The sequence below is a fragment of the Arvicola amphibius genome, chromosome 12 (assembly GCF_903992535.2).
Source record: "Arvicola amphibius chromosome 12, mArvAmp1.2, whole genome shotgun sequence".
NCBI lineage: Eukaryota > Metazoa > Chordata > Mammalia > Rodentia > Cricetidae > Arvicola > Arvicola amphibius.
Window position 1 is genome coordinate 152459491 of NC_052058.2, and position 25876 is coordinate 152485366.

At 42.8% G+C, this 25876-nt stretch overlaps 1 protein-coding gene across 1 annotated transcript in view; it reads right to left on the reverse strand.

Moving 5' to 3' along the window:
- Cpeb1 (cytoplasmic polyadenylation element binding protein 1) overlaps positions 1-25876 on the reverse strand; it is a 72482-nt gene continuing 46606 nt past the window's right edge. Inside the window, 11 exon segments of the mRNA XM_038313928.1 lie at positions 1-99; positions 1820-1900; positions 2439-2533; positions 4071-4269; positions 7816-7952; positions 8860-8964; positions 9274-9387; positions 11844-12096; positions 13630-13853; positions 24336-24527; positions 25352-25357. Of these exon segments, the coding sequence (XP_038169856.1) occupies positions 1-99; positions 1820-1900; positions 2439-2533; positions 4071-4269; positions 7816-7952; positions 8860-8964; positions 9274-9387; positions 11844-12096; positions 13630-13853; positions 24336-24527; positions 25352-25357 (1505 nt within the window).

A 25876-nucleotide genomic window follows, 5' to 3' on the forward strand; every position in this document is an offset into this window, starting at 1 on the left:
TCAGTTCTTCTGGTTCCTCATCAGGGGGCTGTGATGGCGCAGGCCTTCCATGCTGTGTCGCCAGTGCCAGCAGCTTCGGCAAAAATACTTGAAGCACACCTAGGTTAGGAAAACAGAGGTTAGCACTAGATATAAAAGTTCTACTTCAAGAGGAGATGGAAGCCTTCTGGTTTCTGTGGGGCTAGAAGAGATACTTCCTGTTAGCCCTCTTATGGTAACAGAGCTCCAGCTGACTAAAATAAATGCTATCCTTTTTCATGTGTACCCTTATGCAAACATTTTAGGCTCCTGGTGTGTAGAGAGTCCATGCAGCTTCCCAATTCCCCACCCCTATCACCTCCAGAGCAGTTGAATATCATGGCTGCCAACATGAGAGAATGTTTGAAGAACTTGTTACAGATTCAAGAATAAGGAGACATGCCTTTCTCTTCTCAGTGAGAAGTGACTGGTTTTGCTAGCTGAATAACCTAAGCAAGTCATAACTTCCTACCAAGAATGTGAAACATGATTCACTGTGAACGTGATTTAGAAAGATACTTGTTTTCAGGCTTACTCTGCGTTCCCTCGAGAGCCTGTGTGCAACAGGCTTCGTGCAAACAGCAGTACTATAAGCCAAACTAAACATGGATGGATTGCTAGAGTCTGGAAGGTTCCCAACATACCAGAAAAGGTTTCAAAATGTGGTTTGATGGTTGTGCCTACACAAGATAAACCCAAAGAACATTCCAGCATTAACAGGAAAAAGGCTCACAAGCCACTACTCCTAGCTGAGAGCTGCTGACAGCTTACAGCTTCTGGAAGAAAGAAAGTCAGTTTTCTTTAAGGGTTTATCCCTTAGTAGATGGACTGCCAAGAGTTTATGAGTAGCACAGTGGGACTGGGCTTGTTACTTAAAAAAACAAAAGAAAAAGAAAAAAGAGGCTGGGCATGGTAGTGCAGGCCTTTGATTCTTTTAGAACTTGGAAAGCAAAGAAAGTCAGTTTCTTTGCCAAACACACGCAGATCCATCCATGTTCCACCACCCAGAGACTCCCAATACAAAGTTTCCATGTAGCTTTCCCCTCTGACAACTATGGTTAGAACCCAGATACAAACACCAAAGTTGTCTAGAAGTTCAGAAGTAAAGTAGGGAAAAACTCAGTCCCAGCAAGGTGTGCCTAACCTTCTGGCATTGCAACACATGTTGATTCACGCTGGAGAACCACACAACCCAGATACAAAACCAAACCAATACTTCACAAGGTGGGAGGTAAAAATGTCCTAAAATTACATTTTTAGGTTGGGCAGCATTCATAGCTATCCTGAGGCAAATAGTATCAGAGACTGTAGCTGGACATGCTTGTCAGACTTAAAAAATGTATCAGTAGTGCTTGATTCACAGGTACCCAACTACTCAGTATCCACAGAACCACTATCTGGGTATAGTAACACATGACAATGATACCAAGACTCTGGTAGGAGCAGTGGGAAAGAAGGAGACTGTTGCAAGCTCAAGGCTAGCTTAATTACATGAGTCCTGAGCCAGTCAGGACTACACAGTAAGACAATTAAAAAACAAAAAACAAAACACCAAAAAGCACCTATCATCATCACCAATGGCCATTTTGTACAGCAGTAGTCCAGGAAGGGAAAGGGAAAATACAACAAGCACCCTGACACTCCCAGACTGAATCTGTAGTGTACCTTTCTTGACTACTGTCTCTATGCTTTCAGGCATTACGAGTCACATGAGAACTCTAATACTCAACATCATAAATATGCCTTAACACATTTTTTAACTGTGGTAAAATTAGACATTTCTAGTACCCAGGGAACTTACCTGATCACGACAGAAGAAAGGGCCAGGCTGTGAACCGCAGATAAGACACAGAGAATCTTCTAGATAGGGGTCAATTTGAACCTGAGGAACAGCAACATAGGGAGATAAAATGGTTCTACGGGTCAGGTGAACTTTAGGAGCATGTTACTGGGTACACAGGATGCAGTCTGTCTGTCTGTTCTAATGAAGCCCAGACAGAATTGTGGGCCAGGGCCAACTATGGATCTTAGTGCATAGACTCATATTGTACAGAGACAGAACTGGTTGCTTCTAACATTTAACAACCACAAGGCTTTATTGCCTGCTCTTCTCAGCAAAATGAACCCTGGCTCTCCATCAATGAGCAGCAGGGAAGTACTCAGAGGATTCAGGTAAAAGGTGATAAAGACAGTCAATCTACTCAACTTCAGACAAATACCAAAACAAGGGAACTTCTCCCCACCCACACCCACTCAGGAAGCTGACAGTCTAGGGTCCCTTTCTCCTGAGTCCCCAGAGACAAAGGCCCCCTCAACCCTTGCAGGTTAGGTCTGTAGTGGAGCGCATCGCCTTACCATTGAACTACGCTGTTTTTGAAACTGACCCAGGTCTCTCAGTAAGGGCATAACCAGACACTCACCTTCTTGGTAAACTTGGTGGTTTTGATCTCCACAAAAGCAGCGCTGACTGCTTTCAGGTAACTACGTTGGTTATTGAAAGTCACGCGACCAGACCCTAAGAAAACCCAGCAAAAGCTTACACATTCTGTTCAAATTCTCTTAAACACTCAAGAAACCCTATTTCTATACCAGTGCTGTCTGACGTAAATATAAGTATTCATGTAATTTCTTATTTAGTGGTTGTCACAGCAAAATCGAAAGTAGTGGAATTTTAATATGTTTTATATGTTCATGATTTTTTTTTCAGAAACAGGGTTCCTCTGTGTTGCCCTGGCTGTCCTGGAACTCACTCTGTAGACCAGGCTGACCTTAAACTCACAGAGATCCACCTGCCTCTGCCTCCTGAATGCTGGGACTAAAGGCATGTGCCACCACCACCGCACTGTGTTCCAGATATTTTAACACATATACTCACCACCTTCTGGTGGTGGCTATCACATTAGACAGTAATGACATAAGACAAGTTCGTAAGAGGAAAGGGAAGGCGCTCCTCCTGTGCAGGTAGATTCACAGAGAAGGAGAAAGGGCTCAGGTGGAAACTATGCTGCAGACTAAATTCTCTAGAGGGATAGAAATAGCCATCAAACCTAGCCTGACCCAGAGGTACCTTAGAGAACCAGGAACAAGCAGACGAATCCCCCTCCTGCCAAGTGTGGTCCCTCCCCTACAGCCTCTGAAGTCCTAGTTCTCCATCTGCATCACAGAATCGACAAGCACACAGTGCTTGTTCCTGATCAGATTCAGTGTGGGTGGATAGACCAGGCATCTGAGAAGGAGGGTTAAGTATATGCCTTGATCAGAGAGTTAAGGTCTGTTCCGCTTTCAAACACAATCACTGAGATTACTGTACGAAGTCTGGAACTAACCTTTTTTCAGAAAGGATCAAAACTCAGTGGTCAGGACACAGACCACCTTAAGGTAGAACAATAGTCGTAATAGTTATCCCAGGTTTTGAGTTATCCAGAAAGCACCTTTGATCTGATCTTGTCTCTCTCTCTCTCTCTTTTTTTTTTTTTGGGTTTTTCGAGACAGGGTTTCTCTGTAGTTTTGGAGCCTGATCTTGTCTCTTACTCTAAACAACATCAAAGATGTAAAAACAAAACAAATTTTCCTTCCTTCCCTTTCTCCCCTCTTCTGTCCTGACAAGGTCTCATTGTGTGTATAGCCCTGACTGTCCTGGAACTCACTCTGTAGACCAGGCTGGCTTTGAACTGAGATCTTCCTGCCTCTGTCTCCCAAGGGCTGGGACAACAGGTATCTGCCACCATGTCTGGCAAGAATTTTTAATAAAGGAGCCTGGCAAGTTCTCGGTACAGTCTTTAAATGCAATACTTCTATAGTTTGTCCTAAGTTGTTTGGCTGTGTACTTTGAGAATTTCAACAAACTTCTTTCTTCATTTCCACCAATATTATCATATTACACTCACTCTTTCCCCATGTGGGAACCAGAAGCAGAAGCAAGGTGGGCCAGTACTGATAACTTCTGGAGGAAAAGATGATCTGCAAACCTGGGTCAGTTCTCTCTCCATTCTCAAGGGCAGGTATTATAGTCTTAATTTACTCCCAGAGGTACACAGAAGTAGGACACTCACCAATGGGGTACTTGTGCTTATCTGTGTCAATCCCAGCATACACCACTCCACCAAATAGGTCATTCAAGATGGCAGCCAGAGCCTCAGCATTGAGCATTCCGTGCAAGGCACCAACAAACACCGTCCTGCTGGGATCCAGTCTCTGAGATGGGCTCCAGACAAAGTTGCTGTCAGCCAAGACCCAAGGGATTACCTGCACCTGAAAATCCCCCCGAAGGTTTATCAGCTGGCAGCTTCAGAGAGCGTCCTATATGGTAGGACACGTGCTCTGTATCATAGCTGCAGTTACTGAGGCCATGTGGGGTGAAAGGGCACTGCCACCCATCTGAGACACACAGGCTTCCAGCAAGGCAACCTTATCCAATACAACTTGAGCTGAATTTCCTGTGTTCATAATGGTGAGAGAAAATTCAACAGAACTTGCTCGTTCTGCAGAGTAAGCAAAAGTAGCAAACTGACAGGCCCACACTTCTATACTTCCAACTAAGGGCCACAGGAATGAACAGAGCATGAATTCTCAAGAAAGTGAACAAGAGCCCTGTGAAAGGTAGAACTAATAGAGCATTTAAAAGCTAGAAGCATTAAGAATAAAAGGGTGGAAATACTTATATCATTGAGATGGTTACTGGTCTAAACCTAGGTATTTAGAGGGCTTTGTGCAGCAACAACAAGAACATACTCTCTCATCTTCTCTCTCCCCCCTCACTGCCCCTCCCCATGTGTATGTAAAGTCATGCACAAAGATCTGAGGTATTAAAAAAAAGCTCAGTATCACTGGGGAAAGTGCGACATCCTCCGTCCTCTGATTCCTTGACTCCCAGAATCAAACCTAGTCTAGCAGGCAGAGGGCATTACAATGAAGCAGACTTACAAATGCCAGTAACTATTTTTGGAAAATTAAGTCTGTGAAGATCTTTTAAAATGTTTTGAAGTAGGAAGAGAACTGAGGCAGACCCAAGGAGGTAAAGACAATTCAATGAAGACCTAAAGAAGGCTGGTGGTAATGGTCACAGGGGAAAAGTAAATATTGTTCAATGGAAGTCTGTAGAGGTCAGACTTCTCAAGTGGGTAAGCAAGAACCAACCAGATAGGACCTAGACTTACAAGGCTTGAGGTTTGGAGAGCCTGGTAGAAGGTACCAGGAAAGTCAACAGCTCTACAAATTCATGAAAAAGGCTACTTTGCACACAGGGCAATATAGAGTTACAGGATGTATCAAAGATTATAAGGGTATTCATAGGACAGGAGGTTAGACAGACGAATCAGTGTGAGCAGAAATGTATAAATATCTGAGAAGAGATAGTAAGAGAGAGTCAAATACTGTACTGATAATAGTGGACAATAGTCAGGACATACAAAGAAAACATTCACAGAAGTGAGAAAGCTGGGACATCCTGAAGCTGGTGCATCAAAGGGAGACTCAATCTCTGCTAGGCGGTAAGAAATGGGTATCATCAGGGGCATGAGGCAGACCGACTGTCCTGTAGCTGTGACAGTCTCCTGTGTGAAATCAAGGGATAAAGGAGGAAAAGTGTATATGAATTAATCTTAGATACGATGAGCTCCAGCTTGCTGTCTGAGGGCCAATCAAATGAGAGAAGGGAACCTGGGTCACTGTGGGAGCCAGAGAATGACCAACTGTCAGACTGAACAACAAAAACACAGAAGAACTTCTATAAAGCAAAGAACCAGATTAGTCAATGGATTATTTAAAAGTGTTGTGACCACCCTAAGGGGCTCTTTACCCTTTAAGATATAGATTAAAAAATAGACTTTCCTTTCTAACAGTTGATTTAGGTTCACAGCAAACAGCACTATCGAACATTTTCCACACACACTGTCCCACACAAGCCTCAACTAGCAGCATTCGGCACTAGAAGGTCCATCTGTTCTAGCTGATGACCCTGCACTGACAATCACCGCTGCCTCAAGACCACAGCTTACACTGGGTTTTCCTCATGTTCGCTGTGAATTACTGGTCTGGAGGAAATGTGTGACGACTTTTACACACTACAATGGTAGTTGCATGTCATCTCACAGCCCCCAAATCCTCTGTGCTCTACCCAGTCATGTCTGCTCCCTGGAAAGCACTGATCTTTTAAACTAGAGATATTTTCAACTTTCTCGGGCACAATAAATTTCACAGTAGTTTAATGTCACAAAAGTGAAGTTCTTTGGAATCAGCCTAATAAAAACAGCACCACACCAATTCCCGAACTCAAAATAAGTGGTTCTCACAACTCTATCCACTAGTACCAACTGGGGAGTCTGATTACTTCCCAAATGAGTTAGAGATTCCTAAACTCCACCTGAATGAGTCAATAAGCCTGAGATAAGAATCTGCAATGAGTTTCCCAATGTGAAATCAGTATGATGTTCAGGACACAGACTTATGCCAAGAATGTATAAAAAACCAACACGTTGATAATGCTATGTAATACAAGCCCCGAGAGGGAAAGGAAGTAGCCACGGCTGGACTTGCACTAAAGAAGAATTTACTCACCCACTACATATTATAGGGTCAGAGGCACAGTATTGAGAACCAGGAGAATGTATCTGTAGATTTTATCAGTTTCGTCCAAGTAGAGAAAGTTGCTGCTTTCCGGTTTTATCTCTATGTTGAGGTTTAGAATTTAAATGCAGAGTAGAGAGGCTGGAAAAGCTTGATCCACTGGTTCTAGGATAGTTTGTGCACATTTTACATACCTCCCCTTTACCTCCCTTTTAACAAGACCCAACAGTTGGCTTTTTTAAAAAATAATTTATAAGATAGTGATGTATTTACCACGGACAAGAAAAGCAGACTTCTTGCCACAGCAAGAATAACGGTCACCCTGGTTCCAAGAAATTAGTGCCATAACATGCCAATTATCCTGACACAGGAAGGCTATGTGGTGGTTTGAATGAGATATGTCCCCCAAAGTCTTGGGCATCTGAACTTGGTCCCCAGTTGGTGGTGCTGTTTGAAATGTTTTTGATGGTATAGCCTTGCTATAGGAATTGGGTCACTGGGAGTGGGCTCTGAGATTAAAATCTTTTTGCCACTTCTAACTTGTTCCCACTGTTTTGTGCTTATGATGCAGGATATGAACTCTTAGCATTTTGTTCCTGCCATAATGAAGGGTTTTTGTGTTTTTTTTTTTTTTCCGAGGCAGGTTTTCTCTGTGTATCCCTGGCTGTCCTAGAACTCACTTTGTAGATTGGGTTGGCCTCGAACTCACAGAGATCAGCTTGCCTCTGCCTCCCAAGTGCTGGGACTAAAGGTGTGTGCCACTGTGATGAACTCTTATCCTTCGGGACTCATAAACCCAAATTATTCTTTTGTAAATTGTCTGATTGTAATCACAATGACTGTTGTTAGTTTACACGAGAATAGCCTTCGTAGGCAACACATTTTAATGTTTGGTCCTTGGTGGGCCTATTTGGGAAGGATTAGGAGCTGAGGTTTTGTTGGAGGTGGTGTGTCACTAGGGACAGGCTTTGAGGTTTAAAAATACTCATGCTATTTATTCCAAATGCGCTCTCAGCCTCATACCTGAGGTTTAGAGATGTGATCTCTCTGAGGTTCCTGCTGCCAGCCTTCACTCTACCATCATAAACTCTAACCCTCTGGAACTGTAAACCCAACTGAGATTGTTTTCTTTTTATAAGCAACCTTGGTCATAGTGCTTTATCACAGCAATAGAAACAGAACTACTACAGCAAAAGAAAGTAACTAACGCAGCAGCACACTAAGCTAACTCACCTCTTTGCAGCGCATCCTTCGGCTGGACATCTTGAAATAATATTCACTCAGGCCATCTGGGCTCATCGGGTCATGAGAACAAGCCTGAAGCAAGGCCCGGACAGACTTCTCTAGTTCAAACACCAAATACACATACCCTACCCAACAAAAGGAAAAGACACTTTAATATTCCTTGGGTGGCTATTTAATGTCCTCTATGGTGGCCAAAGAGCCATGGCTTTGGAGCAGGGAGTTTCTTCTAAGGGAGGAAGCCTCAAGTACAGGACATTTTTTGGAGGGAGGTAGATGCTGGGGATTAAACCTATAGTCTGTGCATGCTAAGCAAGTACTCTACTGCTGAATCAATCCTTCATCCCAAAGTACATTTTTGTTCTACTCCTGAAAAGGTTTGTCAAATGAAGTACTTACTATGTCTTATGCCCAGGCTAAGGGAGAGAGATGCACATCCTATTTCACTAAGGAAGGAACTGTCAGGCCAAAACAATAGACCCCACCCATTACTATATAGCTTTCTACCCCAGAACACAGAGAATGCTCTGTTCAGCAAAGCCAAGAAAAGTAGCACTTTGTCAGGGGATGTAGGTATTGCTTTAAAAGCCTAATTAAACCATTGGTTCAATTTCAATGAAGATGGAGCAGAGAGAAAATAGCACCTGCTTCTTTCTATAGGGCAGGATCTCATTTTAGACCAGCGAGGAATCAGATAGTTGGTCCTCATTCCTGACAACTCCAAAGGGAATCTCAGAACTGGGTCAGATGACAAGCTTCTGAGGCAGCAAAGGCACACTCTTGAAATGCCTTATTCAAGAGGAAAGGTGGGGTTTAGCTTTGGAGGGAAGTGCACAGGAAGGGGTCTGGTGGCAGCTCCCTACAGCACTGCAAGTTTGGACAGATGGACAAAGGAAACGTGCAAAATTGAAGAGGATGTGCTGACTGCACCCTGGAGTGCCTGCATTACCAGCATGCTTCTGTGGCATCCCAACACCACGTGGTACAGTGTGTGTGAGGGAGGGCAAAAAAAAATTCCTACCATGTCTGTATTACCTTTAGGCATATTACCTTTGGGAGGACACCGGGGGTGCTTGCCATCCTTACCAGGCCACTCCACACTCAGAGAGCCAAAAACACGGAAGGTGTTAACCAATCCAGCTGCACAGTGGGCAAGAGCAGAAACCAAGAAACAGACTACTCAGGAAAGATACGCACACACAGGACCCCCCAGCACTCCTCCCAAGGTTCACTGCTCCTGACAAACAGCTCAGAATCGACTTCTGGTCTCATGGGTAAGCAGACAAACATAATCACTTTGAAAGCTTATGAAATACACCCTCCCCTCAGCTGCTCCTTTAACACTCTGCTGAGGCAGAGGTTCAGGCCCTAAACAGGAGCCTAGGGCTCACACTCCTTAAAGATATGCCCCACCTCCAACTCTTGTAAGAGATCTTAGAGGCAGCTCACCTTCCGTAATATCCCAAGGAACACCTCCTAGGAACACCTTGCACGAGTAGATGGGGTTCTTATAGTTTCGGGGAGGAAGCTGGCCACTCCAGGTACAGGTAGCTTCATTCACAGCTTTGGAAGGAAGCAAAGAGAAAACAAGAGTTCAATCAACAAGTCACTACCCTTCTCTGAAACTGACTTATTGACGAGAAACACAGCAGTCACCATTCCAACCTGGCTGCCCAGGAGAAGACTATCCATGGTTATTCTGAAAGACAGAAAACTTTGTCAACTATTTAAAGTAAGTTTGATAATCCTACCTCAGCAGCTTTGCTTACAATAAAACTGAAAGGAATAGCAGAAATGCAGGGTAAAAATGATCACAACGTAAGCAATTTCAACTATATAACCAATAAACTAGCAACAAAGCAGTTTTATCTTGCTATTGTTTATAGTACTAAGTAGATTTATAAATAGTTTATTAAAAAAAGAGTAGACAGGACAATTTTATATGCAATTCTCTTTAAGTTTCTGACCCCAGTAGACTGTCTCTCCGAGGTAAAAACTCCACATTTCCCTATCTTGTCTCTGGACCACAGAAGTCAAAAACACACTCAACAGAATAAGAACATTACCATGCCCGATAAACCCGTGCACAAGCACCTGAGTGGGCACTGAGCTTCCCTGCTGCCCACACGGTACGATGATGGATTTCTGTTCAAACCCTCAGCTTCCTACTTATGCCAAACCCAATTATGCCAAGAGGCCCTTTCTGTTGTGTATGTTTGGAACTCTCTTAAGACTGGCCTGTCCTATAATTTCCAGAAGTCTGCTCTTGGCAATTAGTTCAGGCCTTTCACATAGGAAGGTGATCTAGGTGAGGACTGGTTACTCTTCAACATATTACCCTTCTCCTTCAGCACCAAGGAACACATTCAAGGAGATGAGCCATTATTACCTCCTGGATACCAGGCCATTACCCAACATGTACAAGACTTATGTGTTACTGTGACAAGAAATGGGGCACTGTGGCCAGGTGGTGGCGATGAAACGCCTTTAGTCACAGCACTTCGGGAGGCAGAAGCAGGTGGATCTCTGTGAATTCGAGACCAGCCTGGTTTACAAGAGCTAGTTCCAGGACAGGTTCCAAAGCAACACAGAGAAACCCTGTCTCAAAAAAAAAAATAAATAAAGCAAAGCAAAACAAACAAAAGGAATGGGGCAATGCTAGCAATATTCCATACAAAACTGAGAAGCCTCCAGAAAGCACACCATATAGTGGCTACATAGTAAACACGAACATGAGCTATCAGAACCACCAAACAAACACCATTAGGGGAGAATGAGATAGGGATGAGTTCTATGCAAACACATCTAACAGAGAAATAATGTTCATTCATTCAGGTACCTCAGAACCATGATATAACTGGAAACACTAGCAGTTAATGATGTAAGTAGCTCATTTACTTCCAAGCTCAGAGGTAATGTGAAAAACAGATTTAATGCACACTTAACATTATGCACCTCGCCAGGTAGTGGTGGCGCATGCCTTTATTCCTAGCACTCATGAGGCAGAGACTGTCTGATTTTGATGCCAGTGTGGTCTACAAAGCAAGTCCAGGACAGTCAGAGCTACAAAGAGAAACCTGTCTTTGAAAACCAAAACCAAACAAACCAATAAAGTAAAAATTTAATTTGCCAGTTGTGGTGGTGCCCGCTGGTAGGATTTGCTGAAGGAGGCAGAGGTAGGAGGATCATGAGTTCGAGGGCAGCCTGGTCTACAGAGCGAGTTTCAGGACAGCCAGGGCTACACAGAGAAACCCAGTCTCAAAAAACAAAACAAAAACCCAAAAACTCAAATTTAATTTATTTTTGTATTATGTACATAGGTGTCTTGCCTGCATGCATGTCTGTGTGCTGTGAGCACACCTGAGGCCTGTAGAGGTCAGAAGAGGGTTTTGAACGCCTGGAACTGGAGCTACAACAGTCGTTAAGCGTTGTGTAGGTGGTAGGAACTGAACCCAGGTCCTCTGAAGAGAAGCCAGGACTATTTAAGCTCTGAGCCTTCTCTCCAGCCTTCACTTATCATTTAAATGATAAAAACTAAAGAATTTCAAAGAGATTAGATCAGATATCAGAGCATCTGGAATATCCCATACTTTAGAGGCTAATAGCCTGAACGTAATCAGAAAAATATCAGGACAGAAAGCCAGCAAATGAATTGTGACTGCTGTGACTCTGAATTAGAAACAGCAAAGGCAGACACAACTGTAGGCATTATATTCAAGAATTTGTCTTTCTCATGCAACAATCTAAAGCAAGGGTAGGGCACAGTCAGTTTTCACAGAAGCTGACAGTAAGAGGTGGGTGGAGCCAGCCACTTTCTGTGTGCCAGGCTGTCGGCCTCTTTCAACCTCAGTCTCAAGGTTGTCCTTTATTATACAAAATACATGGTTTACACAGACCTGAAAGCCTCACCACACTAACAAACCCTCCTCTAGAAGAGTTAACTATTGTGTAAGCAAAGGTCAATTGTCTCTAGAATGAAGCCTCAGGCCTCAGTCTACCCAGAATCAAGCTGCACTCACCTGCAGCCTGCCGGTGTAGTCTAGCTTCTCTTTCTATGCTGAAAGGGTCTTTAGGAGCTTCGAGAAGGTCCCAGGATGGCCACACAGAAGCTCCTGGCCATCTCTTTGAAGCACTGGTTGGAGAGGGAGTAACTGCAGCAAGAGCAGCTTGTTCTTGGTCCATTCGGGACCCAACTCCCATCTTTAGTGGGTCTCTGGGACCATTCCCCGTCATAGAAAGGAAGGGCAGAGGAGGGGAAATGCGAAGGCTTGACTGGAGGAGGAAAAAGGAAGACACGAGTTTTAAATGACAGTTTTGTTATAAAGTAATAATCATATAACAAAATCTTAGAAGTATTTAACATTTATAACTTGATATATTTTCTATTGTCTTCCTATTTATTTTTAAGATTAGTTATAGACTATAACTAAAATAAATTCCATCTCTCCACATACTTTTTTTTCTTGCCAGAGAGTTCTCCTAAGAATTTTAATCAATTTATCACATTTTATTCAGGAGACCAACAGCCTACTAATCCAGTTCCCTATGGTTAAACAACTTTTTCTCTGATGGCTCTATGCTCTATTAGAAATGTATTTATTTGAATATGTTATACTATATATTTATACTAAATCGTTAAATTCTAAGTGTTAGAGAATATATTATTAAAATTTGTTGACAGAATATTTTCTGTAAATACAAAAACTGTTTCATTTCCTCTTTTGTGTTAGCTTTGTCTCTTCCCAAATTAATTCTCAGGTGAGTATCTGAAAAAAGATTGTATTTGTCAGTCATGAGGTAAATTCCCAAGATGAGTACTAAGTAATGAAACAGAACAAGCACCTCATGTGAACCAATCTTACAGGGAAGTAAAGGAGCTGACTGAAGCTGTCTTTCTAGAAACTAGTCTGGACAGATTACGTGAATAGGCAATGGGAATACTAATGCCAATGTTCGTAGTCCAGGACAGTGCAAAAAGAAGATAGGTGGGTTCTAAAAGCCATGAATGGAAAACCACAGAGATAAGAAGATGAGAAATGAGCCTTCCGAGTCACTACACATTTAGCTTAGAGCATTTGGTGACAGAAAAGCAAGGCTGAGATGGCACCTTAGAAGTTGGATCTTATTTCAGAAAATTATCTCATTGCCTCTTCTCCCTTGAAGACTCACATGTAATTACTTCTACCCTCTAACTATATTGTCTATGCTAGTCTATATATGCCATTTATATCCTCCCCACCCACTCTAATCCATGTCCTAACTACTTAGCATGGAGACTACACATATCACACATGGCTGTAGGTAAGGAACATGGGAGATATAAATTTGATGAAAGTTTCAGACTGAGTTGGCATGGATCAGTGCACAAGTACAGGAGCTCAAGTCAAATCCTGTTTAAAATTCCAGTGTTCACTATTAATTGTGAATTAAGATCATTTATTAAAATACCACTTATAAAATTTGGGCTATTATACACAGAGGTATATAAGGAATATCATTTAAAGGCTAAAAAGAAAACATTCATGTATTTCAAGAAATAGAACACTGCCAAGATGTTCTTGTTTACAACTGTTCTCTAATAGCTCTTGGAGTAACAAGTCCTAAAATGTATTGTTCACGGACATTCAAAGTGCACTTGAATGTGCTAAGGATGAATGGCTATAAAGAGGGTGCCTGATGATGATCTCGCTTGCATGCATCCTGGTGGACAGGTACTGTTTCAAGTTCTAGACAGACACTGCACCATCTTTCCCCCTAGGACACACAAACAACTCCACCTCCCCCATTCCTGAGCATGTTACATACAATCAAATCTGAGAGATGATCTGATCCAGAGCTGAAGCCACTCGTGTCTGAGTCAGAGGGGCTGCTAGAACGGGAGTCCAGGATGGGCCGGGTGTCCAGGCGAGATCCTCTAACTGAGGGTGCTGGGAACTTGTCCAAGTCAGACCCAAGGGGATCCAGAGACAGGAAGCTCAAGGGGGTTTTTCCTAGGACATTTCCCAGTGGATTTTGGAGCATGCTTAATACTAGGATGACAAAAAAATAAAAATAAAAAAACAAAGACAAAGAAAGAAAAGAAAAAAGAAAAGGAATGCTCATGACCTCTTAATTTTATTTCCAGACAAGAGCCCATTTTTTTTCTCCCATAGTCACCCAAGGCAGGATCTACCGCTGAGACCATTTCAGAAACACAGACCATAATGTACAAATAACTGATGGTTTGGGAGGCCTGGCCACCCAGTTCTAATTAGAAATTACAGGACGACTGAACTCCAGAGCTCCTGCTGCTACAGTAGCAGCAAAACTGTTCTCTCTCTGACACCAGGCTTAAGGAGCAGTACTGTCACCTGAGATTTTGTCATTGGGGACCCTGGGTACAGCTACTGTTAATGACTGGATACACCTGTAGTACAATTTAAGAAGTCAAAAATCATATTCCTTTACTGGCTAGAGCGTTTATTAAGAGTCCCACCTTTTCTAGTGGCATTGTGCTAAAACACAGAATTACATGTAACCCACCACAGACTAATATAGCAAACATTGGCATGTCCCATCTGAATTCTCTTCTGAGAACTTCTAACATGTACAAATTTTCTATGCAGCCCCAAATTTCAAGTATTTAGGATGGAAGCAAAATGATTTCAAAGTCCACTATCTGAGGAAACAAACCTGGTATGAAAACCCTGGTCTGAAACTCCCTTCAGATGGTTGTTAACCATGAGAAGCTCACCTGGAGGGTTCTTTCTTCTCACTGGCATCTTGGGTGAAATACCAACTATTTCACAACAGTGCTCCCCAGGTTCAATAGTCAGACAGCAGATGAAAAGTGCTCAGCAAAAATTCCCAACACAATAAACAAATACCTAACATCAAAAAATAAAATAAAATAAAATAAAATAAAAGCCTGATGTGGCACAGCACACCCCAGAGCTCCAGGACAGCCTGGGATATGGTCTCAAAAAAATAAGAAAGGAAGAGAGGGAGGGAGGGAGGAAGGAGAGGAAAAAGGAGGGGATGAAGGAAGGAAGGAGAGAGAGGAGAAAAAGAGAAAGGAAGGAAAAGTAATGAGGGGCCAGAGAGAAGTACATCCTTTATCCACAAGGACAAAAAAATAAAAGGGCTTCACTATGAAGTTTGGACTCATCAATAGTAAGAGAGAAGTTTTAATTCGACTTTTTACTTATCTGAAGAATAAAGACAACACGTTTTAGATGACAGAGCAGAGGCAACAAGCAGCAGACAACTAGAGCAGCAGCCGACTCTCAAGCCACAAGCAGTAGAGAGAGCTAAATGGAATGAAGTCTTCTGAAACCTCAAAGCCCAGCCCCCAAGTGACATACTTCTTCCAGCAAGGTTGCACATCCTACACATCCTAATCCTCCCCAAGCAGCCAAATTAGGGTATTCAAACCAATTCAAGTACCAGAGACTTATGGGGCTATCTCACTCAAACCACCACACCATCCATCCATCAAGATGAACCCAAATAACAAAAGTGTTCAATAAACAGTGAGTAAATAAACAGTGAGTATAACTGCCCCACTTCAGCTCTGACTGGGAATGAAGTGAAAACAGGCCATCCAAAGCTGGTTTCTTCCCAGACCTTCAAGTGGCAGGAACAGATCCCTGCAAGTCTGTAATCAAAGTCAAGGCATCACTTGGGGGTACTAGACAACTGTCATTTGTGACAGAACATGCACACAAGATTCAAAACAGCATTATCATGAGATTGGGCCGGCCCACTATCCTCAGGCATATGACTTTTGTTTTCACCCTAGAAAAAGACATAGTGAGTATGTGCATTCTAAGTCTCGTTTCCTAAATGCAGGCAATATTGTGGATGTATTTATCCAACTGTTATTCTATAATGGTAAAAATGCTTATATTAAAAAAAGGTAATTCCCCTCAGCAGTGACAAGTCCCTTCACATTTTAACCAATACCAGTCTTTTTTTTTTTTCTTTCCGTTTTCCAAAACAGGGTTTTTCTGTGTAACAGTCCTGGAATTTTCTCTGTAAATAATCATCTTTTAATACTACTATTGTTACTGTTATTGCTAGTGTATATGTGTATGTGATATATGAGTGGGGACACATGCTGTGTGTGACAAATGGTAGTGTATGTGTGTGTATGATGTACATGTGGGTACACATACCATGACATCTAAGAACTTTGTGGTTCTCTCCTTTCAACTTTATGTGGATTCCAAGGATCAATTTCAGGACACCAGGCTTGGGTGACAAGTGCCTTTACCCACTGAGACATCTCACCAGTCTGTGGTCAGTCGTTCTTATTTTAGTATGTGTACCATCTATGGTTCTCAGGGAGCCAAACATAATTCCACAAAGGAGCTAGTTTATTATTTTGCTTTTCAGGGGAACATTCTCTCACCTTAGGCCTTTCAAAGTGGTTTTCAAGTACTATCACTTTAACCGTACACTGGAACTAAATGTCTCAAAATGCTTAGATTCTGACACCATCACAAAAAATCCTTGATAAACTTCTCAAGTAATCTTTGTCTTATCAAACTCCTGTCTGAAATAACTGAAAGTCATCCAAGTTCCTGAGTCTATGCTTCAAAATTGGCAAGAGACAAGCAGATTTTAGCTTCTTCCCTGGTCTTGCAAAGCCTGGCAAAATAAAATTGTTAAATTTACAGATCATTATGCTTGTCAGTTACTGAAATGGTATTAATGCCCCCACAGCTGTGGTTCTCAGTCTACCTAATGTTGCATCCCTTATAATACAGGTCTTCATGTTGGGGTAATTCCAGTCATAAAATTAGTTTTGTTGCTACTTCATAATTACAATTTTGCTACTGTTATGAATTGTAAGGTATATATCTGTGTATTCTAATGGTACTAGGTGACCCCAGTGCAACGGTTGTTTAATTTCCAAAGGGGTTGTAACACAGACGTTGAGAACTGCTGCCCTAGAGGGCCACTTCCTTCTTCACATTTTACAAAAACAAGCTTAGGGTGTCAAAAATGAGCAGACAATCAAATAAAGAGGGGTTGGGCAGATGATTTGAAGTTAAGCACTGGCTGTTCTTGCAGAGGACCTAGGTTCAGTTCCCAGGATCCATATGGTGGCTCACAACCATCTGCAACTCCAGTTCCAGGGGATCTGATAGCTTTTTCTGACCTCTGCGGACACCAGACATGCATGTAATACACACATATGCATGCAGGAAAAAATACACATATAAAATAAAAGTCATAAAAGAGCCAACTATGATGATAAAAACAACTTGGTTCTTCCTGGTGTTGAAAGAATCTGAGTCGGGGAAGAACTTGCAAGTAGACAAGGAGGAAGGAATGAATGATGCTGAGGAAGTGAGCTCAGAAAATAACTAGGTGCTGCCTGGCAAAAAAAATACCTTAAAAGTTTCAGATCAACCCCTCCCTAAGGGTTTATGTGCAGTTGATAGAGGAGTAACTTTTTCTTCAGCAATGGAACCACTGGTAAACTAAGGTGGCCATATCCTGTAAACTATCATAATGGGACTCATTAGGTATCTGTCTGTCTCTGTCTCTGTCACACACACACAAATCTTAAGAGAAATCTTTTGGGGTTGTGCAAAAAGCCTCTGGCTTCCACTATCCCTAAAGGCTAAGAATGTCATCAGGTAACATCTAAAGTCTGTAGCAGAGAACTTTTGGCTCTGCTATAATTTGTCTACCTAGCATTTCAACCAGTTCATTTATTTATTTATTTGAGACAGGGTCTCAACTATATAGCACTGGCTGGCTTGGAACTGTCTAAGTATATATGGCTGGCCTCAAACTAGTGATCTTCCTGTCTCTGATGGACAAGTGCTCAGATTACAGCATGTATCACTACAACTGGCTATCACTGGTGTATCTTTAAGGTGCCTTAACTTATGACTTTCTTTTGTTTTGATGATATAAAAATTTCATCAGAATGTTACCAGAGAATGTATTTGGGGTAACCTGAATCTACATTCCCAGGCCATAGGCATTCATTAATACTGTGCTCTAATATAAAATACCTCTCTTTCCTTTGAGGTCAGACCTGTGTCATTGCATCATCATATAGCACAAAGCAATATGCACTCCCCCTCCCCCCAGAAGGAAGGAAGGAAGGAGAAAGAAAAAGAAAGGAAGGAAGGAGAAAGAAAAAGAAAGGAAGGAAGGGAGGGAGGGAGGGAGGGAGGGAGGGAGGGAGGGAGGGAGGCAGGCAGGCAGGCAGGCAGGCAGGCAGGCAGGCAGGCAGGCAGGCAGGCAGGCAAGGCTGGAGAGATGTCTCAGCAGTTAAGAACACTGACTGCTCTCCCAGAGAACCTGGATTCAACTCCCAGCACCCACATGGCAGCTCACAACTGTCTGTAACCCAATTCCAGGGGATCTGACACCTCAACACAGACAAACATGTAGGCAAAACATCAATGCACATAAAATAAATTTTAAAATGCCCAAGAGAATGACTGGACTAATGGGGTCATATCTAGGGACACTAAGGACAAGAATTGGCTATGGGAACTATACATTTACCTAAAAAGATTGTGTTTTGTTTTTTAAATGGATGGGAAAGAGCCAAAAACCAACATGGTAGCCATTAAAGGTGACTCTACTCATTCACTCCAGTTTATATTCACTTATATTGGCACATGTTTCACTAGCTACAAATTCTATCTACCTCAGCTAACATATGATCGGTTAGTATCTTGGTGCTCTTGCAAATTAACATAACAAGAGGAATTGTACCTATGGAAATCTTCTATAGAGACCTACTACGAGGACTGGCATGGTGGCATACTCCCTTAATCCCAGTCCTTGGAGGCCAGGCAGGCAGATTTCTCTGAGCTCAAGGACAGTTCGATTTACAAGCAAGCTCTAAGCCAGTCAAAGCTATATAGTGAGACCTTGTCTCAAACAACAACACAGAAATCCTCCACTATGTAACAAGCCCATTTGAATAGAAAATGGCCTACCACACTAGTGAACTCCACTTTCTCCAGAGATGATCAGTCATCAATTTTATTATCTGGACCAAGTTCTTACTAATAGCAACTTTTCTATGGTACTGAAAAATTAACATGTCAGAAGTACTCTGGGTAGCTAGGAATCCTCACCTAAATTCTAAAATGTATTAGTCCATCTTAACAAAGAAAACTAGTTTTGAGGTCAGCAATGCACATGTATATAGTAGCAGAGCAGAGTCTCTTATTTCTGATTCCCAAGTTCCATCTTCTGAAGTGCATCACTCACTACCTACGTTATAAAGCATTGTCAGAACCTCATGTCTCCTTATTTTCATGTCCTTGGCACACCTCCTTTTTGTTCAAATCATTTAAGATCATTAACCACAGATGGGCAATCTCACTTACCAGAAGTGCAGGGGACCTAAAAGAGAGGTCTCAAGACTTAGTTATGGTCATTGTAAGAACTCACTAAAATTCATCTTAGATACTACTTGAGGTCTGAATCAGAAACTGCAGTTTAACAAGATTCCTGTAAGGTCTGCATATATACATTAAAGCTTTGAAAACGGCAATCTAAAAAACAAACAAACAAAACAAAAAACCCCCAAAAACCTAGGTTTCTTACTTTAAGTTTCTAATTATTCCCCTTACTACACCTAAACATGCTTCATAAGAAATGATTTTATCTTAATTTAAAGATTGGAGCTTATAAATAAAACTCTTACAGCATAATTGAAGACTAACACTGAAGGACGTAGGAAGCCAAAGTGACTATACGGGACATTTCACAGAGAGTCTAATTTCTAAAAGCACTGTGTGGGAGTGGAGGGAGAATCAGAGAGGCAGAGAAACAAAGTGCCATGAATAATAAAGAATATTTTTAAAAAATGACAAGGAATACTTTTAGGAAAGTGATGGCCAGAACTAGGGGCATGTTGTAAAAAGCTCTCACACTGAACAGAAACAAAGAGAGCTAAGGCCTACTGCTTCAGGTAGGTATGTTTTTAAAAAAAGGCAGGACAGTTGCTCCAAAAGACATTTCTGGGGCTGGAGAGACAGCTCAGACATTACAGGATAAGGTTGCACATACACAAAAAGGCATTATTGTATCACTGAGCAAAGGACAAATTGGTAATATAAAAAGTTTAAATAAGTGAATACATCTGCTTTAAACTCCCCAAAGTTCATTACTATTTTGTTATAGACAAATCTAGGTAAACACACTTATATTTTTAATGGAGCAAACACACAGCTGGTGGAGCAATGGGGATAGAACGAATGTAAATAATAGGCGAGAATCAGAATTGAGCTGGTTCGAGGTCTCTTTCAGGCCACAGAATGAGCCAAGTTTCTGGAAACTGTGACCCAAAGTCAGATGCCCTTAAGTAACCTGACTGTCCCTTTACAACCCATTCTGGCAGAAGGTTCCAATTCATTAATGCCATTTCAGAGAAGAAGAGACTAAATCAGCAGTAATATTTTTAGACTGATTTTTAACTTTCCCCACTTTCACCCTTCTCTCTATGCCAGGTCCCTGGATTTTCAGCTGAGTCATTGTTGGAATTTTCTGAAGCCTCACTCTCTAAGAGTCTAAAGGTGCCCAGATCTGATGGCAGCACTGGCAACAGCAGCAGGGACTGGCACTGGATGCCTGTATAGCAAGACACACCTTTCAGCTCAAGCTCACAGCTGATATGGGATTGGGTTCAGGACACCATCACCAAATGCTTTTTATCTGGTTAAGAGTAGTCACAGATAATCTAGACCAGGAGCCATTTTTTCCAAATAAAACACAGCTGTGTACTGAAAGTCTTTCCTATATGTACCCTTAGTTCTAAAGGCTGCTTGTAGAGAACTCAAGCAGATTTGGGCCCAGGAAGTCCATATTCCACATAGAAGCCTAACCCATTTTTGAATGCTGCCTCATAAACACTGTTAAAAAAAAAAGGTTGGGAGAGCAGAGAAAAATGCCAAAGACATTTGTGCCATCACGGGCTGATCTAACTCTTGGATCATTGGGGAGGTCTGTAAATGACAACACAGGGAGCATTCCATTCAACTCCTTAACAGTACAGAAACTAAAAATGGTGACCAGGTTTAATCCCATGAGACTTCTAAAAGAGAATCAGAATAGACAGGACATGTCCTCTGGCATCCTTAGGCTGAGCATCTCACTTGCCCACTGGGCTTCTGTATAAAGTGGTCATTAAGAGTTCTTTTTTCAGGTCCCTCAGGTAGATTCAAAATCACTCACTCTCCTGCTGAGTAATGCTGCACACACAGGAGTCAGGGGAGAGACAGAAAGACAAATCCAGTGAGTGGCTAAGCTGATGAACTGAGACCAAAGATGGAAAGCAGGTGGGAACTGTCTGTCCGGCAACCTCACCTGAAGAGATTTCATCAAGAGAGCACGTCACCTTTGGCTACATAGCCCCTGCACTACATGAGGTTAAAGTCTGTATGTCTAACATAGTAAGGTTCTTGTCACAGAAAGGGGTTTCAGAGGAAGAACATGAGTTTCAGAACAAAAGACACCAGGTTTGGGATGCTGAGTCCACTAATAGGTACGTCACTTTGGGCATTTTGCAACTTCTGTGAGCCTTTTTTATCATCTGTGCAAGCATTAAAATCATGTGATGTGCTAGCATCAAAAAAAAAATCGATATAAGGTAGCTATTTGTCACTCCATTCCCTATCCCAGGATACCAAGGAAGCATCCCCAACTGTGACATTCTATTAAAGGACTTATCCTTTGATAGTCGTGGTAATTTTCTTTTAAAAATCTTTCAAATTTCATTTTATTTATTCTGTGTGTGCCCATGTATATGTGTGTGTGTAGGTCAGGAAACAACTTTTGGGAGTTGGCTCTCTTCTTCTACCATGTGGGTCCCAGGGATTAAGCTCAGTTGTCAGGCTTGGTGGCAAGCACCCTTTCCTACTGAGCCTACTTATCAGCCCTAGAGATTCTTAATGGCAATGATTTTATCCTATCCACTGATGCACCTTTAGTGCCCAAAACAGGTCCTGGCATACAGCTGGTGCTTAATGTCTACTGAGTGAATTTATAGTCAAGATTTTCTGTCATGAGCCCTACTCTCCAACCTTGCCCAATGCACTGTCAAATACTTCCAAGTGGTAAAGTCAGTGAGTTTTGAGGCTACAACTTACTGGAGAAAGTAAAACTGACCAGAATCTAAGCAATAAGCTTGCACCCAGGTTCCACACAGAGACAGGATACCAAGCTGCTTTCAAGTACAACTACGATTTCCTGAAGCTACTGAACTATCTCCTCCCTTCCTCAAGAAACTGAGTAGACGGTTTTCAGATGGGAAGGCAGTGTGGGCACTGGAATGTGGGCTTAGTGTTCCTGCATTACTGGCAAGGCAGCACGATCTGGAACTGCAGCTGGTTGGTGGGAGGGCTCCATCCTACTCTAGGAGATGGCACCATAATATGGGCTTTCCACGAAGGCACAAAGCGTAGGGAAAGGAGGCTACCATCACAGCTCCTAAAGGAAAACACTGCATGGAGATGAGGGATGGGTGTGTCTTTGAGCCCCAGAAAGCAAGAGATTACCCGTGCTAATCTTGCCCTCACAGGCAGATCATTATACTGGGGCCAGTCTCAGATCTTCACAAATTCAGAAGTTCAGACTGCATTCCTTCCCCGAGTCACAGAATGATGTAATATTTATCACTAAAGTGCTGAGGTGGAAAGTGAAGAAAACACCCCCCTTTGAGACCAACAGCTGTAAGACTAGGTTCTTTAGAGAGTAGGAAAGCTGACAGAATTAGGTCTAGACCCAACTTTTCTTCTTTTCTTGCTTTCGTGAGACAAGGTCCTGCAGTTACACTGCCCAGCTCATTTCTGAGCAATCATCTTATTGTTTGGTTGTTAGAGCAGGCTCTTTAAGTCTCAAGTCTCAAGATGGACACATCTAAATTTCTAAGGGCCTGAAGTTTTATTTCAGAAGCTAACTTTGTAGCTAAGAGAAACAAGAGCCAAAGGAGAGCCACACCCCAATCTGATGCCAGCACAAATCAGACACTGATGACCACACACAGGTGCTCATCTCTCGTGTGAGTTCTTCTTTTGCTCAGATCCTGTGGGAGTAAAGAAAGGACAAGGCTTGTTTCAAAGAACAGATAAAGGAACATAATGTGGCCTCCAAAGCAAAGGACATTGAATGGTAGCACATTTCCTGGTCTAGGAAACAGGATAGTGATCAACCTTTCCAAAAAAGCTGGCGTTAGATAAAAAGCAGGTGGCACTCAAGATAACTCTACCTTCAAGAGATCCTACCCACAAGCCAATTAAAAAAAAAAAATCAACCTTCCTCTTCTCCAAAGCATTTCACCAAAGTCTAATATACATTAAGAGTCCCAGACTCTGCAAAGCATTGTAAAAACCAAACAAAAGGGGGAAAAAACCCCAAACAAACAAACAAACAAACAAAAAACCACCTGCATCAAATAGGGTGGAGGCCAGAGAAATCAACATAGCAGCACCTTGCTGTCAGGACTGCTGGTCCTAGACTGGGGAGGTTATCCGAAAGGACAGCAGCTTAGTGTGCTCCACTGCCAGCAGCAGCGGCAGTGCCTACAGGTACTCCAGTCCCCCATTTTCCCTTTTCCTACAGAAGCTGCTAATACTTTTGTATTATGACACAATTTAAAGTAAAATATATTGATTTTGAGTAATACTGTAGCATTTAAGTTCACGATTCTTCCTGGACAATCTTAAGGTTTTCATCAGGCCAATATTCCCCTATGTATCACAAGAAGGGAATAAACATGTAATGGGAAGGTCTGACCAGAAGTAGTTCAAAGGTATATGAAAAACTCCCTGTAATCCGTTTACAATAATCTGAAACCCAGAAGACAAGGGATCCTAAAGGGGAGTGGCCCCTCATCTATTAGTAACCTTCAACAAACAGACAAGGCAGGGCTGGAGGAGAGGAGAGGACCACCTACCTCCTCCTCCTCCTCTCTATAAATGGGAGTTACCCTACCCTCCTCCTAGTCAGCCCCTTTCCAGGATTGATGCTCTTAACATAATGTTAATGCAATCCTAATATTAATTCAAATAAAATTGCTCAGATAATCATCTTTGCTATGACTCAGGGCTACCCAACTGTCACATATAGCTCTCTAGTTTTAAAACCACTGAACAGAATCTGGTCATCCAGCAATCAGTCTCTTAAGTCCCCTCCCCCACCTAAAAGTGTTTTGCTTCATCATCTCTAAGATAGGCCTGGGCACCAGGGGCTTAGATGGATCATATCTGCAAAAGGTTGTAACCTTGGAGACCCTTGTCAGAGCCACCTCAGGTGTAGACTAATAACTCCAGGGAATTTGCCAGGGCAAGTTAGAAAAGCTGCATCTGCCTTTGCCAGCAGCGATCTATCTGTCTTGCAACACTCACAGCTACCATCGCTTGCAAAACAGCGTGTATATAGGGGAGTGATGCAAAGGGGGAACAGAACAACTGTTGCTTTGGTATCTTAGCTCACTACCCCACTTGCTCCCCCTCCCCCAGACAGTCATCCCATTCCCTTGCACTCACCCGACTGTGTACTGCTCTGGGCTGAAGAATCAGAGTCCTGAGTGCTCCAGGGTCGGTCCCAGCCAGTCAGACTGAGTGACTGCAGGCCAAGGCACAAGCCATTTGCATCTGGAAGGCCACGGGGAGATTCTTGCGCAGAGGTGGGAAAAAGCATCCTGCTTGTAACTGCTTCTTCAGAGTCCTGGAAGTCTGCTTTGGAAAGAACAGCAAAACAAATCCCTAGAGTTAAGGGTTCTTTCCCCTCAACACTATCAACAATAAATATCACCAATAATAGTTTCCCCCAGGTTCAGAGGCAAGACATCCAAGCTGGCTGGATGCTGCAGCTGCTGCCTCTGTACTTCTGCAGGCGTTCAAACAAGAATAGTTGCCATATAGCCCCTTCCCCCCCCCACACACCCCTATCCCATCTGCATTACAGACTAGGTAGCATGTGATCAGGCTGCTGATGCTTCCCGCTGCCAGTGACATCAGTCGGCAGAGCCTAGCGATGGAGAACCGCATCATCTCTCACAGAACGGGGGAGGAGCAGGAGGGGACTGGGAGGAGACTTGCCTCCAAGGGAAAGATAGAACCGGAGCTACTTGGAATAGTCTGGTGCAATATGGTTAATTCAGGGTTGTAAGGCAGCGCCCTCCCTCCAGTCTCGGCAATGGTGGCCAGGTGGCCCTCTAGCACAACTGAAGTCTACTCTGCTGATAGCAAAGCTAAAGGCAAAGCAATGTGGATTGCTTGCTTGTACTGTTCTGCCCTCCTGCCACTCCCTCTCTCCCTCTGCTCTCCACCCCAAATCCCCAAACACTCCAGTCCTGGACTCTCTCCAGCTGCTGGCTCAAGCTCTGGCTTTGCAGCCCAACGTGAAGCTTCCGAATTCTGCTAACAAAAATAAGTAAATAAATAGGATCTATGTGCTCCAAGTGGCCTCTGAGCAGCACCGTGACATAGCAGTGTTTACGACTGAGGAACAAGATAACCATCAGAAAAACACTGTATATTTGGACCCTGGGGGACATCACCTGGTGCTCTGGGATTGTCTGGAGCAGCTTATCACAGATAAAAGGGGACAGCTTGAGGAGGGAGGGGGTCGTGGTTTATCAGGCAGTTCCAGGTACAGCTCACAGGGTCTGGCCCATAGCTCACTTATCAGAGGGCGATCTGGATAATCTATTTTACCCTGGCTCCCTTATACACCAACAGGATAGATATTAGCCAGTGCGGACATTAGGGCCCAGCTCTTCCTTTCTCCCTTGCAACTAAAGGAACAAACAGAGGAAACACTCCCAAAGTAGTATCTGACAAATCACAGTAAGAGAAATAATCTCAGAACTATTTCTTTTTTTAAAAGCTTTTTGGGACAGGATTTCTCTGTGTAATAATCCTAGCTGTCCTGGAACTTTCTCTGTAGACCAGGCTGGCCTCAAACTCACATAGATTCGCCTGCCTCTGCCTCCTGAGTGCTGGGATTAAAGGTGTGTGCCACCACTGCCTGGCTATTGTAATAGAACTACTGTTCTGCTCAATCAGTAGTCAACACTCAAGAG